Consider the following 23,595-nt stretch of genomic DNA (forward strand, 5'->3'; position numbering starts at 1 on the left):
TGTGCACTTTGTTCTTGTGCAGTGACTGACAGACCTCTGGCACCCTGCATTGCAGTCATGCTTACAACAGAGGAAAGGTAAACTTGGCCAGAATACTAAAGCAGATCTGAATCAGGAAAGGCCTATGAATCATGCAACACTCCAGGAAGTGCTCTGAGCAGATGCTGTGCAGAGCCATGCTGAAATATAGAAGATTTAATCATTAAATGAATTACTCCTCAAATGCTATGCAGCCGTTACAATACATCAAGACATGTTAAATGTGGCTTTGTTTCTTTAAAACAGCAGTACTCCTGCTTTAAAGCACATGTAATATGGTCAAATTTCATGGTATAAAGAGCCTGTAAAATATTGTCTAAAAAAGAGATGGCTCAGAGGCAAAATCAAATTTAAAGATTAAATTTAATTTTAACAATGGAATAACTATGGGATATGTCCTCATAGATCATCATTATTTCTTCAGAACATTGCAACACATGGATTTTTCCTTGACAGTTCACATATAATTACACTGAGATATGTTCTGCTCATTCCACTGTAAATTCTCAGTACAGTAGAGCTTAAGTCTGCATAACATGTTTTTCAGACAACTGTAAATAATGTAGATACCATACACGTTTTCCTGAACTGATCAGGGAGGATCTTGTCTTGTGATGAGCCAGTGGCATGCAATGTTCCAGTTTAGTGTAGCAGCCGTGGGCAACAACATAGACTGGCCAGTTAGAAAGTTAGTATTGGTATTAACTAACTTGTAGTTTTAAAGTAAAACAATGAGCGTCTGCTTGTGCTCATAGTGAAATATCCTACTGAAAAGAAGCAGTAGAAAGCACACAAAATGGCTTTCAGACTACTGGTCTATTTACAGTAACAAATACAATGTGTATAGAAAGGAGAGTTAATTGGGGTAAATTACTTGTTATGAACAAAACTATTACCATTTATAACATTGTAAATAAAAGTACATACATCACATAAAGGTGGACCAATATGCTGCCATTGCCTTTTTTATTGTTGATTTTCTGGTCAAAAAGTCTCATGGGATTCTCATTTTAAACAATTTGAAAAAGATTTTTATATAATACATTGGCGGGATTAGAGAAATAATGGCCTGCATATTGATTTTAAGATATCATAAAAGTCACCTTAAAAAGGAAATCATCTGCTCTATTTGAAACGATACATTCTATGCTAATGAGTAATCCAGAAAATTATGTTTTTCTTTACGTGAAGAACTTGGCATGTTTTGCTGGATCTGTGCAATGAACATGATTGATATGTTCCCACTGATAATGAAGCATGGATAACAAATTAAATAAGGACACTGGTGCTCATTAAGATGCAACATACCATCTGTACTCCAGAGAATATTAGGAAATATAATTATTTATGTATAAGTACTTGTTTGCAATGTTTATAGTATGAGGTACTGTGTGGATTCATATCAAAGTACTTGAACTTGCTTTAATAAAAGCCCAATTATTTATGTGTGAAACCATGAAATCTAATCTAAAGCCAGAGACATCATCCTGCCATTTTCAACAGTTGAATGGTGCTGGAAGGTGTCTAAACATGTGTCTGTGTGCCTAAAATGAATTCAATATGGCACAGCATCTCTCCCATCTCTGCAGTTTGGCCATAATGCAAAATACAGTCCATCGACACGTGTTGCAGCAAATGTACAATTTGAAGAAAGAAAGGTGTGGACAAATTCCTTAATGCATTTTCATCCTTGCAAATCATTCAGCGTTATGACAGAAAACAAGGAGAGCATAATGATCAATAAACCAAGCCTTAAACAGCTGAGCAGCATGCTAAAGGACTGGGAACAATAGAGTGCAGATTCATAACCACCCTAACAGTAGCATGGGTACCAATAGCCACCCTTGAAAAGCAATAAGCCAAGACAGGGCAGCATGGGTAAAATAATATCTAAAGGGCATGCTTTGTGAACATGGATGCGATCGTCCAGCATGATAAAAACGTTAAAGCAGCAGTTCGAGCAGGTGCTGTGTAGCGGCTGTGTGAATGGGGGCGTGCTGATGAGTGGTACGGCTGGGCTTAGCACATGACAGCCACATGTTGTGTAGCGCTGATCGTATCAGACTCACCCAACATCTGACTGAAGAGCAGCTGCTCCAGGTCCCCCAGTACTGTGACCACCAGCTCTGGGTCCACCTTTAGATAAGTGTCCCCTTGGCCTTTGGACCCAGAGTCCCCTCCTGCTCCAGCTCCTGGTTTCTTTGCAGTGGCCTTGGCCTTGCTGGACAGGATCTCATCATCAGACTTGCCATCCTCAGGTGCCTTGCTCAGGGGCTTCACCTCAGCGTAAGGACCGCGAGGAATGCGGCTCTGTTTGCTCAGAGCAGTTGGAGCAGCCAGAGGGGCAAAGGGCTTTGGTTTGCCCTGAAAAAGTGAATGTTCAGATTTGGAAAGGTTTCTGGAGAGAGGGGCACCTCCTCCAGTGCTGGTGCCCCCTCCTGCTGTCTTTGACTTGCCCGTCTTGTTCTGCCCTGCTCCGGGTTTGGTCATGTCATCACACCATTTGGGCTCGTAAAGATGCAACTTTTTCTCTGCATCAGTGAGGACAGCTAAATTTGTCATAGACCGCTGCTTTCGGAGACTGGTGGACACTGGCAGCCGTCCCTCAGAGCTCCCTGCTCGGTACACCTTGAACTCACTGCGCTGCGTGCTCTGGGGGACTCCAGACTTAGTGGGTATGGCCCTCTTGGCTGCCATGCCGACTGCTTTACCTTCTGCTGCTTGGCCATACGCCTTTGTGCTGTCGCTTCTCTCCATCTTCAGATTGTCTCCTGTTTCTTTCACAGTATTCCTGAGCACGCGTCCTGCATCACAGCACACACAGCAGCATCAGCAGGGAGAAAAGCACCCCCTGCTTTAACCTTGTGCAAAAGAGGCATACAAATATATCCTTTAAGGCAATCCCGGCAGCCCGTGTGCTCCTCAGGCCCCTGCAGCTGTTGCAGTGCTGTCCCTGTCTCTCCCTCTCCTCCCGTCCTCCTTTCCTCTTTTCTTCCTCCTCCTCCTCTCGCTGTAGCCCACCCTCGTGCCAGTGAGGCGCGCAGCAGCAGAATGACAGAAGCGGCAGACACTCCAGCGCACCCTCCCCCTGCTCAGAGCTGCCTCCGCCTTTCCTCCTCCTACACCCTCTTCTCCTGCATTTAAGGATGCACCGAGGTGTCTCAGCAAACATGTTGAAGCCTCAGCCATTTGTGGTTTTACACAGCAGACATATCTCCTTTTAAATTGTGTTTCCCACCATCTTCTTCATATCCTTTGTTCTTCCCCTCCCCCTCACTACTACTGCACCCCGTGCAACATTCTCGGCATGATACATGCTTTATGTGTGTGGTATTGATATTGATGTGTGGATAGGAACACATTTAGGAATCCAATTAACTTCATTAGCCCCAATCTGGCAATTAGTCTTAGGAGTTATTTTTGTTCATACAAAGCAAAAAGCATTAAGAATATTCATTGATTGAAAATAAGTTTACAGGTCACATGAAATACTACATTTCAGTATGAACAAGGCATATGTTGATGGAGTAAGATGGATTATTATGGTACAAATATTGAGTGTCACTCTATGAAAACTATGAAATTGTGCATGATTAATGGCTACAGTACTGTAACTTGGCCAATGATCCCATGAGTGTAGGAGGCAATGAATGACTTCATTTGATAATAAAATGTGCCAAGCTGTAAAACACCCATCATCAGTCTGTGGAAACATTAGCATGAGACAGAATATAATTTTGACTTTAAAACCAAGTCATGCAGCTTTATAAACTCCTGCTGACATATGAGTGTGGCGATGTTTTTCAGATAGACCACAGCTGTCTCCCAGGAGCAGACGCTATGGAAACCACCCTCACATCGCTGACATGTCATCTACAGCAGACCCCAGCTCTGCACTAACACAGCTGCCAAACAAACTGCCATGAACAACACATACAATATTATTTTTAAGCATGCCACAAAATATCAATTATAATTAACGTCAATAAGTCAAAGTCCTGTTAATAGCACTACATTCTTTCATAATTGACTCAGAAGACACACCATACAATCTTTATTTAGTCTTACAGCACCCACAGCAACCCATAGAGTAAACTTATGAGTTTGTTCTATCTGTACATGGGTTTATAAAACATTGCATTGCCTTGTACTGCGCAATCACATGTACCAAAGAAATCTGTCTCAACCAAGACTACTCAGCTCGATTCTTACAATTCTTTAAATGTAAAACATATTTAAAGACAGGAATTTCTCATCAAATACTGTATTGTAACAAGAAGGATTTGGAAGGCACATACCACAGCTATGTCATTAAATCTGTCCTTAACAAAAGCCATTACACAAAGTGGTCAGATCGGTGTAAAAACAATCTAGTCTAGTCTAGTCTGCCTTGTATTCAACTACAACTGAAAGCAAAACACATGAAAGTTGAGTTAAATCTTTTGTCAGATTCAGTCATGCCACCTTAACACTTCCTGGTAAGATAGAAAACATTTAAAACTGCACTATATTTCCCTTTTTGTAAGTAGTAATCTCTAGGCAGGGTGGGGCTGTCGTGCATCCTTCATTTAGTTTCCTTCACATCTGGCCCTGATCCGGACTCTACTGACCGCCCAACTAAATATGAGCGAGCAGGGCATGACAGCGCCACAGCTGGATTTGATGCATTTCTCTGGACAGGTTGAGTAATGATCTAAACTAAAATGCACAGCTCAAGTATTTTTCCCCCCCTTTCACTACATATTTCCTTTAGTCACACATTTAATGCCAGATGCCTTCAGTGAAACAGACTTTTTAATCTTACCATTGCATCATCCCATGTTACGAACACTGCCTTGTGACCGCTTATGGCTGGACTTGTTACAGAGCAAACAACAACTAAGTCAGTACAATGTGATATTTGTAATAGCAAAATGTGAAAAACTAACAGACTTTTTTCTGCTTGGGATTCCTTTTAAAGCAGAGTAGGTAAGCACTTGGAATTGTAAATCTCTACTGAACTAAAGGTAAAAGGTAGCTGTTAACTACCACTTCATGGTGTCACAAGATGGGATAAAGCATTTTGAGCTTTGGAGACAGAGAAAGACTAATAATAGAGGATCAAATATGTGAATGAAACAATACAAAACTTTGGGTATGTTTTTGAGAAGGTAACAATATTATAGAACAGTTTAAAGCTCACAAGAATAATTTAAGATATACACAAACTAACCAATAACAGATGTGGACAATTAAGTTTCTTTGTTGGAGGTAAGTTTATGAATCACCTCCAACCCCTCAGTGAGAGCTTTGACAACCACAGAACTCCTTTGTGCAATGAGCAACAGTCTATCCACTAAGAGCTGACTCAGCAATAGCAAAATACACAGAGACAGATTTAACAGTTCAAAATCTGTGTTGTATTTTAACCAATGTCTTATATTTCCCTGAACAGGTTTTTGCGTGCTGCAGCTGTTCCCACAAAATAAAGCCACTGTAAAAGAAAAGTTGGACATTCTATCTTTTTGCCAGCTTGTATTTAGGAGTAGATGACAACGTACAAAGACACATCGTGAGCTGGAGTACCCCTTTGGTGTGTGTTAGGAACTCCCAGACAGACGTGAAAGGCGATCCTACCCTCAAACCACGAATCTCTGAGCTCCGCATCTGTCCACCATCAGCAGAGCAGTACTCAGTCTCCTTTCTCCCCAGGGAGTCCACAGCAAAGTGCTTCTCACACAGTCATCAAGATAATTAAGGAGCCACTTAAAGCCTTATAGAATAGCACAATGCAATTACATCTGGACTTGGCTATGCTGAGTGATAAAAAGTAATAAAAGTGATTTGTTATCAGAAATTACTTAATAGATGCATTGATGTATGTATATTAATTAATAAATCATCATTGCATTTATAAAGCGCCTTTACAGACAAGTAAAGTTCTTTACATATAGAGCATTATTCATTCACTCCACACTCAGTGGTGGTAAGATAATATTGTAGCCACAGGTGCTCTGTGACAGACTGATGGAAGTGAGGCTGCCAGTCTGCGCCCTTCAAACCACCATAATCATTCAAGCTCACACCACTTTCTTACTAGGCAATGTGGGTGAAGTGCTTTGTCTAAGGACACAACAACAGTTTTTGCACTGGTGCCCCACTGTGGCACCTGGTATTCCCAATAGTCTCCCATCCAAGTAGTACCCAGGCCCAGTCTTGCTTAGCTTCTGATATTTGACAAGATCAAGCTTTTACAAGTGGCTATGACAACACAAGGGCTACAACTAATGATCATTTTCAATATTTTAGACTGATAAGTTTTTATTAGACGACTAGTCAAACAATTATTTCTATAGTACCTTTTAAAAAATTTATTTTTTTTTGAGTGATAAAGGCACAAATATACTGGCTGAAGGCTTCTATGTCAAGAATGTTCAAAAATGGGAATTTCACACATCAATTACTTCAGATGGGTGTGTTTGAGGCGAGGGAGCAGCCCAAGAATACAGAGACAAGTCCTGCACACCGTCTTGCAAAATGTGAGATTTATTAGGACAAACAGGGCAATGTTTCAGCACTAGGCCTTCATCAGGCAAACGTTTGCTTGCTCCATCCTCCTCTCACTCGTGAACAAGACCCTGAGATGCTTGAACTAGATGCAGGGACTCTCCTGGTGTAAAGTCCAGTTAGCCAGGTCTTTTCTTTCAGCATCAAATTTATGCCTAATAAACAAAGTGGCAAAGCTTAATTGCGATATTCATACTCATGTTTCAGTGAGAGTAGAAGTCTGAATAGATGTTATTGTGCTTGTTTAATCTATTAACTGTTTACTAAATGCTCTTTTTGGCAATAGAGGCTAAAAAACCCTTACGACAGAGCAGTATCTAAGTACTTGTCCTCACGAGACATGTCCTTCCGTGCCAAGAATCTTCTTTTCCCACATGTGGATGGAGAATGAAGTGAAGGAGTTCCTGATGTGCCTAACAGGTGCTCCATACACCACAGTGTTTTTGTTGAGACTTGGCCACAGATTCAGTGAGAACAACTGGACTGCTCAACTGAACTGAATATTGACTTAAGTTTGGCAAAGGAGAGAGTGCAACAGAATATAACTGGGAAACTGTGGAGTTCTGTAACCGTATCACTTAGTCTTGTTGAGCTCAGTGCAGTACAGCAACTTTTTGTGTTATTGTCCACAGACCAAAAAACATATAGATAAAACATCAGTTTTCATGACTTAACCAACTGAATGTTCGCCCATTGGTCCATAGCGAACAAGTGTAACAAAACAAAGTTTTAAAAAAAAAAGACTCACCAAGATCATCACAGCACACCTCCATAGAGTCAGAGGAGCAGTCACTCAGATCATCCAGAGAGGCGCCTATCTCCTCTTGCACTTGAAACCTAGATGTAATTAAAATACATTTAGTACTAGTAACCACGTCGTACAATATCATATAATATACATAATCACATAAAGGGCCCTATTTAGACAAGCGATTGACCAATATGGGTTTTTTCATGACTGATCCAAATAACAATTGTTTAGAATCCAGAAAAGTTTTGATTAAAGTTATACACTTTGGGGAAAATAATGTATAACAAACCCTGTTTCACTCCAAACTGGATAAGAGAGTAGTGTAGTCACATTTTGTGCAATTCCCCTTTTGGACTAAAATGTTCAAATGAGCTTTACACATATTTGTGCTGATCATAGGCAGTTGGTGAGCACAAACCAAACATTGGCCTCTGGTGGAGATTTAAGGCGGATGGCCAATACACTAAATTATGCAAATATCTCATCTCTCTCTTAGGCCATATTTAGATTTTTAAAATGGTAATAAACAAGAATCTTGAGTCAACTATTACATAAAATGTATTTACAAATGGGTGTATATTGAAAAATAATAGCACTCGCCTGAACCGGAATGGAGCCACAGCGGCCATGTTGATTTTTCCTGGCTCACTTGCTCGTCTGGCTGTGTTAAAAGTGGGATAAGAGGCCCTTCCTTTATCACTGGAACCCTCTGGCTCTACAGACTTCAAGTCCTGGTAGGAGTTATTCTTCACTTCTTTCCTGATGTTGTCCATTGTCACCTGTGGCACTTTGGGCACCTCATTACCATTGGAGCCTTTAGAACCGAGCAGACGTCCTGCAGCGTGGCCTGCCTGGACATTAAACAGGGGGTCACTCTCCTCTGTGGCAGTTCTCGTTCGATATTTACCAAAAGTCCAGTTTTTGTTCACATTTCGCCTGAACTGAAGATCTTGCAGAGCTCTGTGTGTCAGGGTGCTGGTGCGGAGGTCAAGGGTGTCTTTAGATCGTGTGGTTTCTCTCTTTGGTATTTGAGGACTGCTGTAGGCCGAACACGTGCCATCGGTCCTTGCAGTTCCTGCTGGGCTTCTGTGAGCGTACATGCTACTCTTTAACTGTAGGATATGGCTCTTAATAGCACCACCTTTCAGCTGCTCGGAGTGGGCAGAGGAAGAAGAGGCTTGTGAGTAAGAAGAGCGTCTAGCAGATGTGTAAGGAGGCTGTACCGGTGCGTGCAGGAGGCTTCTGTACTGTTGTCCTGGATCCATTGTAGTCTGAGGTGGGGTGCTGTGGGGTAAAGGCTGAGTGGACCTGACACCTGTGTCACTTTGGCTCTGGGAGATCACTTTGAGGTTCACTCCACCACTCATGATTACAGTCAGGTCAGATCTGAAAGATAAACAAGGACATATACAATCCTTCATGATTTAGCAGTAAACACAAACAGGAAAAGTAAAAAGATATAAAACTAGAAAAGCAGTCAGAGAGCGCAGACCTCCGCCAAGGACTACCCCCATTTTTTATATAAATTGCGATAAAATCAGTCTTCTGGATCAGATCCGGATCAGCCTTTGGAATATGAAAGAGGATCCCATTGTCCATCCCTGAGTCAAATTTCATGGGGTTTGGTCAATAATTAACCGAGATATTGAGAAACAAAATTTTTGGCCCCATTTACCACAATGTTAACTAAAATTTCAAAGTGATCCAGAATCCAGGATTTCTTCCGGATCACCCCCAAAATGAAAACAGTTCTTCGTTTTCACATTTTCAACAAATCCTGAAAATTTCATCAAAATCGGTCCATAACTTTTTGAGTTATGTTGCTAACAAACAAACAAACAAACAAAACAGACAAACGCCAGCAAAAACATAACCTCCTTGGCGGAGGTAACAATTATTTCTTAACTATTGTTATTCATATAAATATGAAACTATAAGAAACAGCAGGTAGATTTTTACATTTATTCATGATTATTTATGATTATTTACACCACAACCATTTTATACACAAAGGTCTAATATAATACTGTTCCTCTATGTGGCCGTGTGTTAGCTGTGTTTAGTTTTATAGGAAAATTTGTAAGCGTAATAGTATAATGTGTATATAATGTACATTTAAATTCTTCCATAAATTGGACATAGACACAATATTCAAAAAGTCTCATCATCTGGTGGCTATAAATTACTAATAACTCATACATTTTAACCCAGATCAAATTTTTCCACATTTATGTCAGGTTGAATACAACTTCAGTCTAAACTGGACAATCTGGTATGTCTGAAATGTTATAGGCCAATATTTTTTCTCTAAGTGGCTAACCAATCGCACATTTAGTCAGAAAAAGAAAAAAATGTGGTGAGGCTATCTAAATATGAGTTGAGAGCGTAATGATGGGTGACAGTGAATGCATTTGTTTGTCTGTTTCTAGTCGTCTAAACGTGTTGTTGCTGCAGTCAGACTTTGAAACAGCTGTGCATTCCTCGGCGTCTACCTCAGAGACTCAGTCCTCACCACAGACAAGATGACTGACTGTATGTATGGAGCAGGGAAATGGGAGAAGGTGGTTTAAGGCAGCCTGCATTATGCCTTTATATCAAATTACAAATGTAGGTAGCCTGAAGGACCATGAGGCAGATTACAATAGCTATCAGTGGGGTTGCATAAATATGGAATTTAATTGTGAGCAAGCACTGTATTTGGATTTGTGATTGTTTTTATCATAGGATTCTGAAAGTTAACATATCAAACACATCGAGGAGGATTAACATTTGAGAGAAGACTGGAATATGATCTGCTAAATACTAGTCCCATGCATTTCAAGCATATTTAAAGAGGTCTCTACATAACATGGTAGTTGGTTTTATTCATAATCGGACAAGATACTGTATTTTATTGTTTATAGGAAATCATTGCCATCTCCCAAAATTCAAATTGAAAGGCAGCAAGTTTTTGATACATCCTGCAGGTGTAGTTACCATCTTAAAACGACAAGGGATGAAAAATAAGGACATCTCAAATTTGTAACGTGTAATCAAATGAAAAAGCATGGCGTTTGATGATAAAAAGGCAACATATGGCAGGGGTAATGTCTTTTGGTCATATAGCCACAAGCTACAGTAAAAACAGTGACAGACTGACACCACTTGGCACATGCAGCAGGAGAGGGGCCCCTTTCATGCCCCGCCAACACCAGCTGCCCCCACAGTACACCAACCGCACAATTCACACACCCCTCCCCAAAAACGGTACTGTCCAATGTCTCTTCAAGTTTGTCATATTATTCAGATGTGTGTAAAATTGGTGGTGCCACAAGGTTCGATCCTTGGGTCTTAACTTTTTCTAATTTATATTAACGATATTACATCAGTGTCTTCATTATTAAAGTGTATTTTATTTGCAGATGACACCACTCTGTTGTACTCAGGACAAAACATGAAGAATGTTCTAGAGGTTGTAGAGAGGGAATTTAAAAAAAATAAAATAAAATAACAGTAGTAGGAAAAAAGTGTCAAGGCCACATTATTTACAGAAGATGAAGAAACAGAGAGCGCACATGAGTTCAGATTTTTGGGTGTTATGATAAATGAACATCTGACAAGGAAAACCCATATACATTATGTCAAATTTTTATGATCACAAGTAATAACTGTGTTACATAAGATAAAAGAGTCATTAAATATGTGTGCATTGTATGTGTTGTATAATTCATTGATTGTTCTATATTTGACCTATTGTACTGAAGTATGGGGAAGTGCTTGTAAAACTTTGTTGATGCAATTTTCCTTTTACAGAAAAGAGCTGTAAGAATCATCAGCAGAAGTGGATACAAAGACTTTACAAACCCAATATTTATACAATTAAAGATACTGAAATTCAATGAATTGGTAGAACTTTAAAAGTTATGTATAAAGCAAATCAGCAAATCTTGCCCACCAATCTCCAAAGAAAATTAACAAAGAGTCATTATAATTTGAAAGGAATTGAAATCTTAAAAAAAAAAAAGAAAGAAAAAATGTGTTTCAGTCAAAGGTGTCAGCTTATGAAACAGTCTGAAAGAAAAACTCAAAGCTTCAAAATCTATTCAAGTGTTTAAAAGAAATGTCAAACATTATATGCTAAAAATGTATGAAGTATGAACTGTCCTTTTGTGTTCATTAACAAGTATTCAATATTGTGTATGTCACGTAAATAAGTTGCTTATAAATGTAGTTGGAACTGTGAGAAGGGTTTTACCTTGTGTGAAAAGGGGGCAGATATTACAGGTCTATACTTCTTTCTGCTCCTTTTCATTTACATTGATGCATGAAACATAAATATTTAGTATTCATCTTTCATGAATGAAACAGATAAAAGCACTTATTTATAGTTGGAAATATTCAAAATCTTGGTAAAGTTGGTCTAATGCACAGACTATTTGTGTTCAAAACAAAAACAACAACAAGTACATTACACCAGTATAGCAAGTCTTTTGGCATTTAGGTAACTGAAATCATAACAATAATAATAATGAAAAATATAGCTTGGCGTAAATTTAAAGGTGCTTACTTTGCAACTAAAATTACACTTTACACACTTAATTGTTTACAATCTAAATATGACTGTCCAACACCACAATTTGAGCTTTGAATAGTTTCGTAGTCTGTAATCTTATTTACAAAAAGATCCTATAGATTATGTAGGTAAACAACTTTGTGAGGTTGTTGTGTAGCAACCACATGCTATTAAATGTTACAGTTTTCTTTTTTATTGTAAGAAGACAGAGAAAGAGAGAGAGACAGAGAGAGAGATACAGAGACAAAAAATAATACTCTAAATGCTAGGTAAAATGGCAAAAGTTGATCCTTTGGCCCTACCTGTCTCAGAAATCTACCAGCATTGTTCTGCCTTGACACTCATAGAGACGAAGTGTGTTACGGCCCAAGCTTAGATACTCTGACGGACGAGGCTGCTTTCCCCTGTATGCTGCAGCTCACAGTAATGCAATTTGGACCCACAAGCCCCATTTAAGTGATGGAGTGATCGATGCAGGACCAGAGCTTGCTGTCTCTGAGTGGGAGGACATATTGTGTAGGCTGTCTTCATTGTCTCCCTCCCAGACACTCTCACACTGCCATCACCTATTATCAAAAAACTTATGAGAGACTCGCGTTACCCTCTTTGGTGACATCATTCTTATTTTGTCCGGCGGCGCTTGGAGTTTACTTCACAATCCAGCAGACAATATGATTCTCTTTCAACATGGCGCCTTCAAAGCAGTTCAAATATCTGTAGCTCTGACCTAAAATCAACCCTAGGCAAGACTGGAAATTTGTACGTGGGCAGACCAACAATTTGTCATAGAAATAGCACTTTACTCAGCCAAAACTACATCAGACATCAGGCTTTCTCAAAAATGATACATTCAAACTAAATAAATCCTTAAATTATAACTTCACAAAAGTATAGATGAGCAAATGTGAAATGAGTTAGTGGTTTTAGGGCTTAAGATGCTCTCTGTAATTACAATGTTTTGCGGTCATACCTGATGAAAGATTTATTTGGTTTGCACATGTTCAACAAGGCTTCAGATTGCTATGGTGCACTTGCAGATATTTCCTCTGCCCAATTCAATTTTCTCAAGACAGTTTTATTCTCCAGTTTTACAAGACGCCTGATCTAATTGTTATATATAGCACTGAGGCCCAGATTCCACCATTTTGCTGTGTCCTCTTGTGACTTTGCACTGTTACCATAGACTGAGGTTCAGGGAGGGCAAAATCCAAGATATATTGTCAGGGTACAGAAAGCAAAATCAATTCAGTGCAGTTTTTGAATTCACAGTATAAATTCCTAGAGTACCAAATAGCTAGGCAGAAAACCTATATGCCAGTCAGATACAGTGGGTGAAGTTTAGATATTCTTGTGAAACTGCTCAGATAACACAAACATGGACAAATGTGAATAAGGAGACTTACACATGTCTCTGCACTTTTCTAATTCTCACACAACTCCAGTCAAGTTGAGTAGCTATAACTAAAATTCAATCAAATGATTTCAGGAATTTTGAAAACAGTGAAAAAAAAATATTGTATCTGTATGTGAGGTCTCCATTGGAAACCTATCAAACATGTCATTGTGATATTTAGACATTTTGAAAACATAATCTATTTTGATAGTTTAGAGGGTGGAATCTGAGTTTTTGTAGTCAGTCAGTTAAGCTCTATAAATTAGATAAAGGTGTTTAATTAAAGACTGCTAATCTCAATTTCTGAAAGATTAGATTTGTATGAGCTCATCAATTATTTTATTGCAGGGATTAAGTCACTCACTGAGTCAGTTCATGTTAGCTGATGTGGCATTACTGCCTACATGGTGGTCCAAATCAGGCAGCGACATCACAGTTTTTACAGCTACTTATAAAAGTAGAACTGATTTAAAGTAATACCCACAATGACATATTCTTTATATATTTTAAAACAAATGGTTTTGTATGAAATAACACAGTTTTTTTCTAAATATTATGATGAATACTACTATTGCATCATAAAGATTAAAAAAAAATAAATAAAATGTTGCCCAAGCACAACAATTGCAGTATGTAATCCAAAATTTAGTGTTTTTTTGTTTTGTTTAGTTTTTTAAAGGGACAGTACACATTAATGAACATTTGTATCTTGTGTAAATATGCCAGATTTTAGCCACAGGCTAATTTCCATCGAATGTCCCTTAGCAGGCTGATGGTAACATTAAAAGCCATATAGTGAAAAAATAACTTTAACATCTCACCACTCTAGTCTGGATCATCATGTGACTGGTTGGCTGGACCCTTGCAGGGCATGATATATAATATCAAAAGGTCACTTTTTTCAGCACAGACATAAATCATTTAATCAAACTAAGCTTGTGAATGAGGCAGTTATGCAACTGACCCAGTCCTGCATTATGAATTGCCAGAGAGTGGAGCAATACTGAGACAGGCCATTATTGTTAGTCTACTTCATGTAAAATGTTCAAATACAAACTAATATCACAATGAATGAAAGAAATGGAAATGTGTGATTGAAGAGATTTTGAACAGACAGTAATAGTCTACAAACAAAATGATTAAATCTATTACGTGAAAATCAGGGTCTCTCTAGACAAACAAAGATCCAAGAATAGGTTTATTGCGTAATATCTTTTTATGGAAGTCATTAAATATGTATCAGCTTTTCCGGACCATCCCATGTCATTTTGGGTAAACTAAGGTGGAACATTAGCTGCAGAAGCCAGAAGTCAAGAGACAGACCACAAAAGCATTTACTGTAGCATGCTATTTAAAAAGGAAACATGTTTTGAAAATAGGAAAACTTTATTGCACCTAATATAGTGTTTATTGATTTACTAACCAGGAAACATTGCAGTGCCCAATTGTGGTTTGAAAATATTAAAGGAAACCCAATACATGTGTTAAATGCATCAACTTCATGTAAAAACACCAGACAAGTCAAATTTACTCACCCTCAACAACATCAACACTTGCTACTAGACACTCTCCCTAAATCAACAGGACACTGGAATCAGTGGGTTTAAAAAAAGCAGCCAATCCACTTCAATGGTCGACTGGTGATGACATCATGCATCATTAGTGGTATTCCCAGAGCCATAGCCATCCCTGTATAGAATTGAATTACAGCACCATCTGTGTTGTGTGCATCATTATATATAGGGAAGCATAAAGCCACAAGACCCATAACGGACATTTGCTATGGCTTGGTAGATAAAATCTTGTTGGCTTACCAGTTTTTAACAATTTAAGATACTTGTGGATAATTAAATATTTTATTGGAGTTAAGTTTTGTCTATAACTTTCAGAATTATGGCTAGTAGTGATAAGTTCAGTCTACACGCATTAATAGTGCTTGTGTTGATGTATGTTGATGTTTGTTAGAAGGGCTTACATAACAATATCACTACATATTGTGTGGTGTGCATCACGATTAAATATAAATTAAATAAATTAAAATTAAAAACTTTGATACCTGATATTGATTTTGAGAGCAATTTTCGATATCAGTGATTAAAACACAATTTTCATATAACAGAATGTATTTTTCAAGACATTATGAGAAGTTATTATATGTGGTATCATACTAATTCAGTTCTTGTGTATTTTTTTAGTGTTAGTAGAAGAACCATCTAGTTTCAATACTAGTTTGAGTCTTATTATCTAGGCTAGTGTGTAACAAATTATCTTGAAAACTTCAGCTTCAACAAAAACATTTACTTATGTCTACTGAGTTTACTTTGTTTGATTAAACCTACAGTGAACCTCAACTCAGTTTCACAACAGCAAGTAGTTCAACTTTAGTGTTACAAAAAGGGATATCAAACAAGCTATTACAATTGCTAAGAATTTGAGACAGGTCTATGAAGTTTTTTTTTTCAGAATACTGCTACAATAAGATGGAGCTACACATGAAATCTACCACTTTGTCATCAGGACAGATCATACTCATGCATTCACTCTAGTCTAACACACATGATAAATATCATCCTTTGTGTAAACTAACTGGACGAACAATCTGAAGCCTGATACAGCAGCAGACTAGCATGAGTCAGCACTAGTCCAAACAATTACTGTGCACATGCCTTCCCATCACAGAACAATAAAAGTACAGCACAGGACAGCAGGGTCTTTGTAGCAATTAGTTCAGCTGCCTGATTCTGTCCTATTTACCCCAGGTCTCAGAAAACTCCTTTGATCCATACAAATGATGACAGTATATGTCCCTCAAGTCTGTATACACAATATACAGTCTACAGTATGTGGGAACTTTGTCACTCATGTTGATAGCATAGCAGTTTGAAATAACTCTAACACTGGTATGGAAAACATGTACAATTTCAGATCATGTTAAAGTACTTAACACACAATAAAACAAAATTAAAACTAGTGATGTTAAATTATTGTAATGGACCCAAGGCTGACCTACGGTGTCAACTACTCACCTGTCAATAGAGTGATGTAGTGGCTAATTGAAAAAGTCCCATTACAGTGTATCGCTCAAAAAACATCCTTCGTTGATGCAAGATGCATACCATAGGAATGCACTCTTCCGTCCACTGTCAAGATCAAAGTAGGGCTGCTCTCTTTCCGCTTGCATAACAATACTCCAGACACATCCTCTGCTGCAGCTGTGGATGTGCGGTTACCAGGCACCGCTACTCTCCTCCAACTCACAAATGGACCTGGCGCTGGTCCAGTGGTAGCTCGGTAAAGTGGCAAGTTAAAAATTGGGCCAAGTACTTGGTGAAATCCTCGTGTTTATAAGCGCTTCCTGTCCCTCTCGTTCAGACCGTTGAGTGTGCATCTTTTCTGCCCTGAGTCACAGCCTGAGCCACTGAACTGCACTGATTTGAATTGTCACTTCACGTTTGTCACTAGCTGGTCGCCTGTGGGGTAATGGCTTCCTCAGCGTGACCCACTATGAGAAAGTGGGCTACATGGATGTGCAGGGAGTATGATGGACATTATCACATCTTGTTTTAATACAAAGGTGTGCATAAGAGGAGGACATGTCAGAAAATATTCACTATGTAACTTAACAGCAGTGCTGGGCAGGCCAAGGACATACCATTAAAGAACAAACGAAAGGTCCGCATTTAGATTTTGCCCAGAGCAAGGTGTAAAGTCAACTATGAGTGCAGTGTTAAGGTAGCTCCATAGCACCTATTTGGAGTTAAAGAGGTAGGACAATACACAAAATATTACAACTGATATGTTTTGCTTTTTCACCCATTCTACATATAATCAAGACATCTTTATGTATTTAAAGCATGTAGCAATTAATGGGATGCTATAAATATATTGTACTTTGGTATGAAGTGTATGTTGCTTTTCAGATTTGCTACTCCAAAAAAGCATGGTTACAAACTACCTACAACTACTGCAACTTATACTATTATATTGCTACTTCTAGTACTACTACTGCCACTACTAATGATACAACTACAACTCAACAGCAATCAAAAATACTTACAAATCTTCTAATCACCTCCATCATATTACACAACTTGCATGCTCAGGTTTAATACTTCTCTAGCACATATAGTAAGTAATAATTTAAAAAAACAAAAACAAATAAACATAACACTAGTCACGGCCATATACATCTGTAAAAATCTGAAACAAAAGACAACACAACACTGTCTGACCTTGAGACACACTAATTATGAACAGTATACAATCTCTCAACTGTGCTAAACATAATCATCGTTTAATTAAGAGAGGTTATCTACAGTATCAAATTGGTGCGAGTCGGGTACAAACAGCCTTTTCTGCAGTCACGTTCTCCGTATCTCAAAGTACCCGAGCTGCCTTTTAATCGTGCACTTCACACTCCATTGCTCACTGCTTTCACTTCACTTAATAAATCCTTGTCACCTTTTGCATCGGTGCAGCAGCTTACAACAAAACAAAGATACCGGCGAAGAGAGAGAGAGACCAGGGTGTGTCTCAGCGTCAGTATCAACCAAAACAAGCTGTTACTGACATCTGCTGGTTGAACTTTGAAACTGCAAACACATTAAAAACGGCAGTTTTAAATGAATTAGGGCCCAGACCAGAGGAAAGATTCCCTCTTTGATAAATGTAATTACCTAATTTCCTGCATAAAATAAAGGTAATTCTGTTTAGGGAATGTACAGACTCCTTATCCACGTGTATATTACATTACAAACAATGCCGCACTACTTTGAAAAATAGTATTTTGATTCTATTTACAAATTGGATGGGTTTGGATAAAGATAAATATTTACAGATCATTCATATTTAATTCAATTAAATTTGTGTTATTTAATGCTACAGGGATTGAAATGCAGGGAGAAGAATTCAGGTTTTTGGTAACATTTCAGTTTAGGGACCAAATAATAATTATTTATTTTTGATTACTTCTCTAAATTACTGTTTTAGCATCATATTAATATTTTTGGGCATAGTCATATGCATTAATAAGTGCTATATAAACACCTAAGACACCTAAGATATGAAAAAACAATTATCACTTACTTGGTGATTAATATGTAGTCCCTAAACTGAAGTGTTCTAAGATTTTTCACTTCATATTCTCTGGCATTCTCCAGCGGAAAGGTGGCAACTAACATCATTAAATTACAACATGATCTGTAATAATTGTGTGTTGTGTGTAAAAGTGCATCTTTCATATAATCAGTTGTACTGAAATTTATACAGCAGAGTCACCTAAAAAGTCTTTTTTCACATACCTGAATCTTTGGCGAATGTCTTGAAGTCATAGCTGCCAAAACGAAGACATCCCAGGGAACAGTATCAGGTCAGATCAAGTGCAAAATCCCTGAGTCGTGCTCAAAACTCCAGTAACATAAGGATGGAGCATAGCTCGGCCGCATTTTCTCTCCTCTTCTTCAGGATTACCGCTCTCTCAAGCATTTCTCCTCCTCTTCTTTGCTCTGTCTGTCATGAGCCTGGTCACATGACTCCAACTAGCCCAGGCGGATCATGTCAACGAAGCAGAGACAGAGGGCTAGTGTTGGCCAGCTATGGGCTATTAATAGGCTTCTTGAGTTCATCATTGTCTCTTCAAATGATGGTGAGGAGCCTGGAGGGGTAGAAAGAGAATATGCAGATGCATTTTTTACTTGGGGAACAAAAGAAATCTACAATAGCCTAGGCAATGCTATATATGATATGATGTTATTTTAGCAGACATGGCTTGAGATAGAAATTTGTAATACATGAAAAGGTCAGTTGTCCAATTCTCTTACTGAAGGGCAACAGTTGTTGAATGTCAGAGTGTACGAGACACTGGTAAAATGCCAACTGTGCCCTTAGTCTAGCCATGCCATTAATACTGCTATGGTTATGGTTAATTTAAATGTATTAATTAAATATATTTGTAATGCTCCGTGTAGTGACCTGTAGCTGGGACCAGTGGAGTAACCTGCTTTTCTCCATGGAGATAAGTTACTCTTACACTACAGAACTTTCTAGGAAATAGAAAAGAAATAAAATCTCCGACAAGCAGGTAGTGGACTAGTGCACTGTTAAGTCTTGATTTGAAATGTTTAAATTATTCAGGAGTATTTTATTTTAGTATTGTACTGTGCTCACATCCTCTGGGTCAGAAATCCCTCTGTGGTATAAAGTGTAAACAGTAGGGCAGACCTCACTGACCTGTGAGTCACATGGTTAAACTAAAAGTCTACATAGGTCTCTGGAGGGGGCATCCCATGACCTCTATAGGGAAGCACAAAGTCTGCAATACAACACAACATAATAAAGAAAGACTAAAACAGAAGGGAAAGTGACAGAGTGATGAACAATATACAGAGAAAAGCAAGAGAAGTGCACAGAACAGGTCACTATGTCCGCACATTATCATCAATCAAGTTTTGTGTTGTTAGGAAAGAAATGGTTTTCGTTTGGTTGTCAGATGATGAACTGGATCTCCATATTGATAAAAATTCACAATATTATAACCACTATAGAAAATACAAGTTCTTGAGCAATGACAATAACTCATTGCTGATCTTACAATGTAATCCCCCCCCCCCCCCAATTTTATACCCTCCCATCTTAGGTACTCACTGTGCCTCCAGACTCCTCCTCAGTCCTTCCACTGTCCACTCAGTCTCTCGCTTCTTCAGGCAACTTTTTGAATTCAGCAGCATCTTCAGAATAAAGAGGAGAGACATTTGGAACCACACAGGTAAGAAGCAAACTATAAAACAATGTTTCTGTTTTTGAATGTTTGTAATTCTTTTAGTTTTAACATAACATTAAGGCACTTTTACATATTGATATTTAGTGAAAAGGCATTTGCTATAGTTTATAATTGTAACTAAACTATAATCCTAACCCTTAAATTAGAAAGAAGTCACTGAAATAACTTCTCCTTTTATGGATGTTGCTAGCTCCAACTCCTGGCATTAAAGATCAACATAATTAGTTAAACTAAATTGCAGAGCTTTACAGACAATTAATGAAGATTATGAATAGGGAAATGAGTGTGCCCTGTTGTGTGGTCTCAGAATGCCTTTAGGAGGAGGGAACAAGTGCGGCTGCTGCCAGAAAACGGTATACTTTGCAGAGGAAGTGCAGTGTGAGGGGAAGAGTTGGCATAAATCCTGCTTTCTGTGCAGTAAGTATTCACTTCTCATATAATCTTCTTACACTGTCAAGTGACTCACAAAATATTCTTTTTTTTTTTTTTTTTTTATAAAAAAAAAAAAAAATACACACACAGCTAAAAGAGGAATGTGTGGTATTTGACAGAAGAAGGTGAGCATCCGCAGGTTTACAGTCAGAAATCCCACTCCTTATTTGGGCCTTGTGCAAACATGTGACAAAGTTTTCCTTATAAGGCAGAGGAGGATACATGGCCCTTCTCAAACCAAGGCCAATATTTATGTGAGCTGGCGGTGAACAACGCAGTGGTATGCAAATAAATTGTGTAAAAAAGGCTAACTTAAACATAGGTTACTTCAGAAGTAATACTTCAGAGACACGGTTTCTTTTATGTTCTTGTAAAAGAAAAAAAAAAAAAAAAGAAATAAAATCAAGAAATCCAACCACATTGTGATCATGCCAAAAGGATTGTGTGATTGTGTGAAGGACAACAGATAACCTAAAATATTGCTAAGGAGTGTTCTCTGCTTATGAGGCAATCAAAAAAGACTGTAAACTCAGCAGATTTTGAACAAAATGTGTTTAACACTTATAGTCACACTTTCAGTACTCTATAATGAAATAGTTTTATTTTAGTTTATTTATGGGGTAGTCCTGTGGTGCACAATTAGACAAATGTTAAGCCAGTTCTCGAGGTTTCCCACATTCTATAGTTATAACAACATGTTGATTTCATAGTAACACTAAGTAAGTTCATGTACAGTACAACATATAACTCTATCAATACAAAGCCTTACAAGATCAACTGTGTATGCTTACAATATAACTACAAGCAATATCACCATATATATTTACTCTTACAAGAAATGGCTTTTCTGTTTCTTATATTAAGTGGTCTGTAAGAAGAATCTGGACAGCACCACAGTGGCTGTTCATGTGGATGAGATCTACTGCAAATCGTGCTACGGTAAGAAATATGGACCAAAAGGTTATGGCTTTGGAGGTGGAGCAGGAACTCTGAGTATGGACACTGGTGAGGGGCTGGGAATCAAGCCTGAAGAGTAAGTTTGACTTGTAAATAAAGATTTGAAAAGTATAAAGAATATCTATTTAATGTGTAACATTTTTGACAGACAAGCTCCTCATCGGCCGACAAATAACCCCAATGCCTCCAAGTTTGCCCAGAAAGCAGCTGGCTCAGATGTGTGTCCTCGGTGTGGAAAAACGGTGTATGCTGCAGAGAAGGTTATCGGTGGAGGCAATGTAAGTAATATGAAGAAGAGCAAGCATTATTTATGTTCAAGCAAAATGAATGACTTTCTTTTCAACTAGTCCTGGCACAAGGGATGCTTTCGATGTGCCAAGTGTGGTAAAGGCCTGGAGTCCACAACACTAGCAGACAGAGATGGAGAGATTTATTGTAAAGGTATGTGTGGTTTTCTCTTAAAAGTGCATATGACGGGTTTGACGGGAGTTTAGTTTTGACATAGTTTACATCATTGCATAGTTTTACATCAGTTAAGTTGCAGTTTGTGGGGGAAAAAAATTGAAAAAAGTACAAAAATACAGGAAGTAGCACTGATTTCTGAAATGGAATGCCTGTATTTAAGACATCAACACTGAACACTGCAGATAAACTATGTGCAAGGAACAGACTTTTCTCACAGTTTAAACATTCATTCAACAAAACCAAGGTCATATATTTTCATTATTCTAATCATAACTACTGTGTAAATTAAATAAATGTAATTACATCTATGTATGTCATATCTGCTGTCTGTGTCCAATTAGAAAGTCAAACTCCACTACTACTTCTCCACACTACTACTACTTCACAAAATTTTTAAAAGTAGAAAATACTAGGCAAGATTTTTAGTAGAATCTCAAAATATAATCATATATAAATGATAGTGAATAGTGAAATAAATAGTCAAATTAGTCATCTAACCTATCATATGCTTTAAATATTAAAAGATGATTTCATTAAATGTTACTGATCTATTATCCTGATGCAGGTTGTTATGCTAAGAGTTTTGGACCAAAGGGCTTTGGGTTTGGGCAGGGAGCAGGGGCTCTGGCCCATTCTCAGTGAAGCCTGAAGCTACAGCTCACCTTCAGCCCAGCTGCTTCTCACTGCTGCTTCAACAGACTGAAAAGAAGGGCAGAAGATTGTACACACATGTACTCATATCACTGCTTAATTTGGAAGTTTGATTATAATATATATATAATATTATATTATTAAATATTATATACAAAGGCACAATTAACAAGAAAAACAACCATATTCTTGTACATGTAAAATGTTGAGGGAGCAACCTGACTAATATAAAACAAGAAGAAAAGCAAGCGCTGACACATTATACTGATCTTGAGTAAACAGATTTTTTTGTGTGCAAGATGTTCTTTTACTTTTCATGATACATTTGGTTGGTTATTATAACAAATATTGCCAAGAATTATGCAGAACTATTATGGGAAGCACTTTGTCAGACCCTGGACAATTCACTTTGAAGTTAATATCAAACTTTTTTTTAACACCAATCAAACAAGTTAAACCAGTGCAATGAAAAACCTGGACATTTTCCTGTATTTTCCACACATTACATAATAAAGCTGGGCCATTTGGAGAATAGAATGCATTCACTTTATTTATTAATCATGACAGACAGATTTCAGTCTGTACCATTTAATACATTTTTGTGATTCTCTCCAAAGTCTGAACTTGGCTCCAAATTATATGCTTTTACAGTAAAGGACAAGCCTCATGATTAAAAAGACCCATGCTGATCATTGACAGTTTGAGATGATGCAAGCATGTTTCAGTGTGATTCACAGCTTCACTGTGTACAAATGTATAAATCAAAGCTGACATTTTGCTTTCTCCCTATGTCAATTCACAGTATAGGCCTAAATAGTATAATTTATAAAAAAGAATGTAATAAAAAGACCATCCTATAGTATACAGTAGACATTTTGAGCAATGTGGCAATACAAATATTCCACAGCAAAGATTTAATACTGAATTCTTAATTTAATTACAATTGAGACACATTTAGTAGCAGAAAAGAAGGGCATTTTTAAACTAAACAGAAGAGAATCTCAGGAGTGACACAGACCGGTACTGTAATG

General features: G+C 37.9%; 2 protein-coding genes across 2 annotated transcripts in view; one reads left to right on the forward strand and one right to left on the reverse strand.

Annotated features, from left to right (window-relative positions):
* Nucleotides 1-8,703, reverse strand: part of nav1b (neuron navigator 1b) — a 34,767-nt gene extending 26,064 nt beyond the window's left edge. The window contains exons 1-2 of the mRNA XM_055160893.1: nucleotides 7,937-8,703; nucleotides 7,334-7,422 (exon numbers count right to left, since the gene is read on the reverse strand). Of these exons, the coding sequence (XP_055016868.1) occupies nucleotides 7,334-7,422; nucleotides 7,937-8,703 (856 nt within the window). The remainder of the gene's footprint in view (nucleotides 1-7,333; nucleotides 7,423-7,936) is intronic.
* An 11,254-nt stretch (nucleotides 8,704-19,957) lies between these two features.
* csrp1b (cysteine and glycine-rich protein 1b) lies at nucleotides 19,958-22,635 on the forward strand. The gene is made up of 6 exons (XM_020940708.2): nucleotides 19,958-20,044; nucleotides 20,367-20,476; nucleotides 21,356-21,524; nucleotides 21,597-21,726; nucleotides 21,796-21,889; nucleotides 22,479-22,635. The coding sequence occupies exons 2-6, from the start codon at nucleotides 20,368-20,370 to the stop codon at nucleotides 22,553-22,555; spliced, it is 579 nt and encodes a 192-aa protein (XP_020796367.1). The 5' UTR covers nucleotides 19,958-20,044; nucleotide 20,367; the 3' UTR covers nucleotides 22,556-22,635.
* The last annotated feature ends 960 nt before the right edge of the window (nucleotides 22,636-23,595 follow it).

Source organism: Boleophthalmus pectinirostris, unplaced genomic scaffold (genome assembly GCF_026225935.1).
Source record: "Boleophthalmus pectinirostris isolate CB_2022bp ecotype Guang Dong unplaced genomic scaffold, ASM2622593v1 HiC_scaffold_3, whole genome shotgun sequence".
NCBI lineage: Eukaryota > Metazoa > Chordata > Actinopteri > Gobiiformes > Gobiidae > Boleophthalmus > Boleophthalmus pectinirostris.

Coding starts and splice junctions, on each gene's coding strand:
- csrp1b (XM_020940708.2), top strand. CDS start 20,368: ATGCCTTTAGGAGGAGGGAACAAGTGCGGCTGCTGCCAGAAAACGGTA. Junction 20,477..21,355: donor TAAATCCTGCTTTCTGTGCA/GTAAGTATTCAC, acceptor TCTTATATTAAG/TGGTCTGTAAGAAGAATCTG. Junction 21,525..21,596: donor CTGGGAATCAAGCCTGAAGA/GTAAGTTTGACT, acceptor CATTTTTGACAG/ACAAGCTCCTCATCGGCCGA.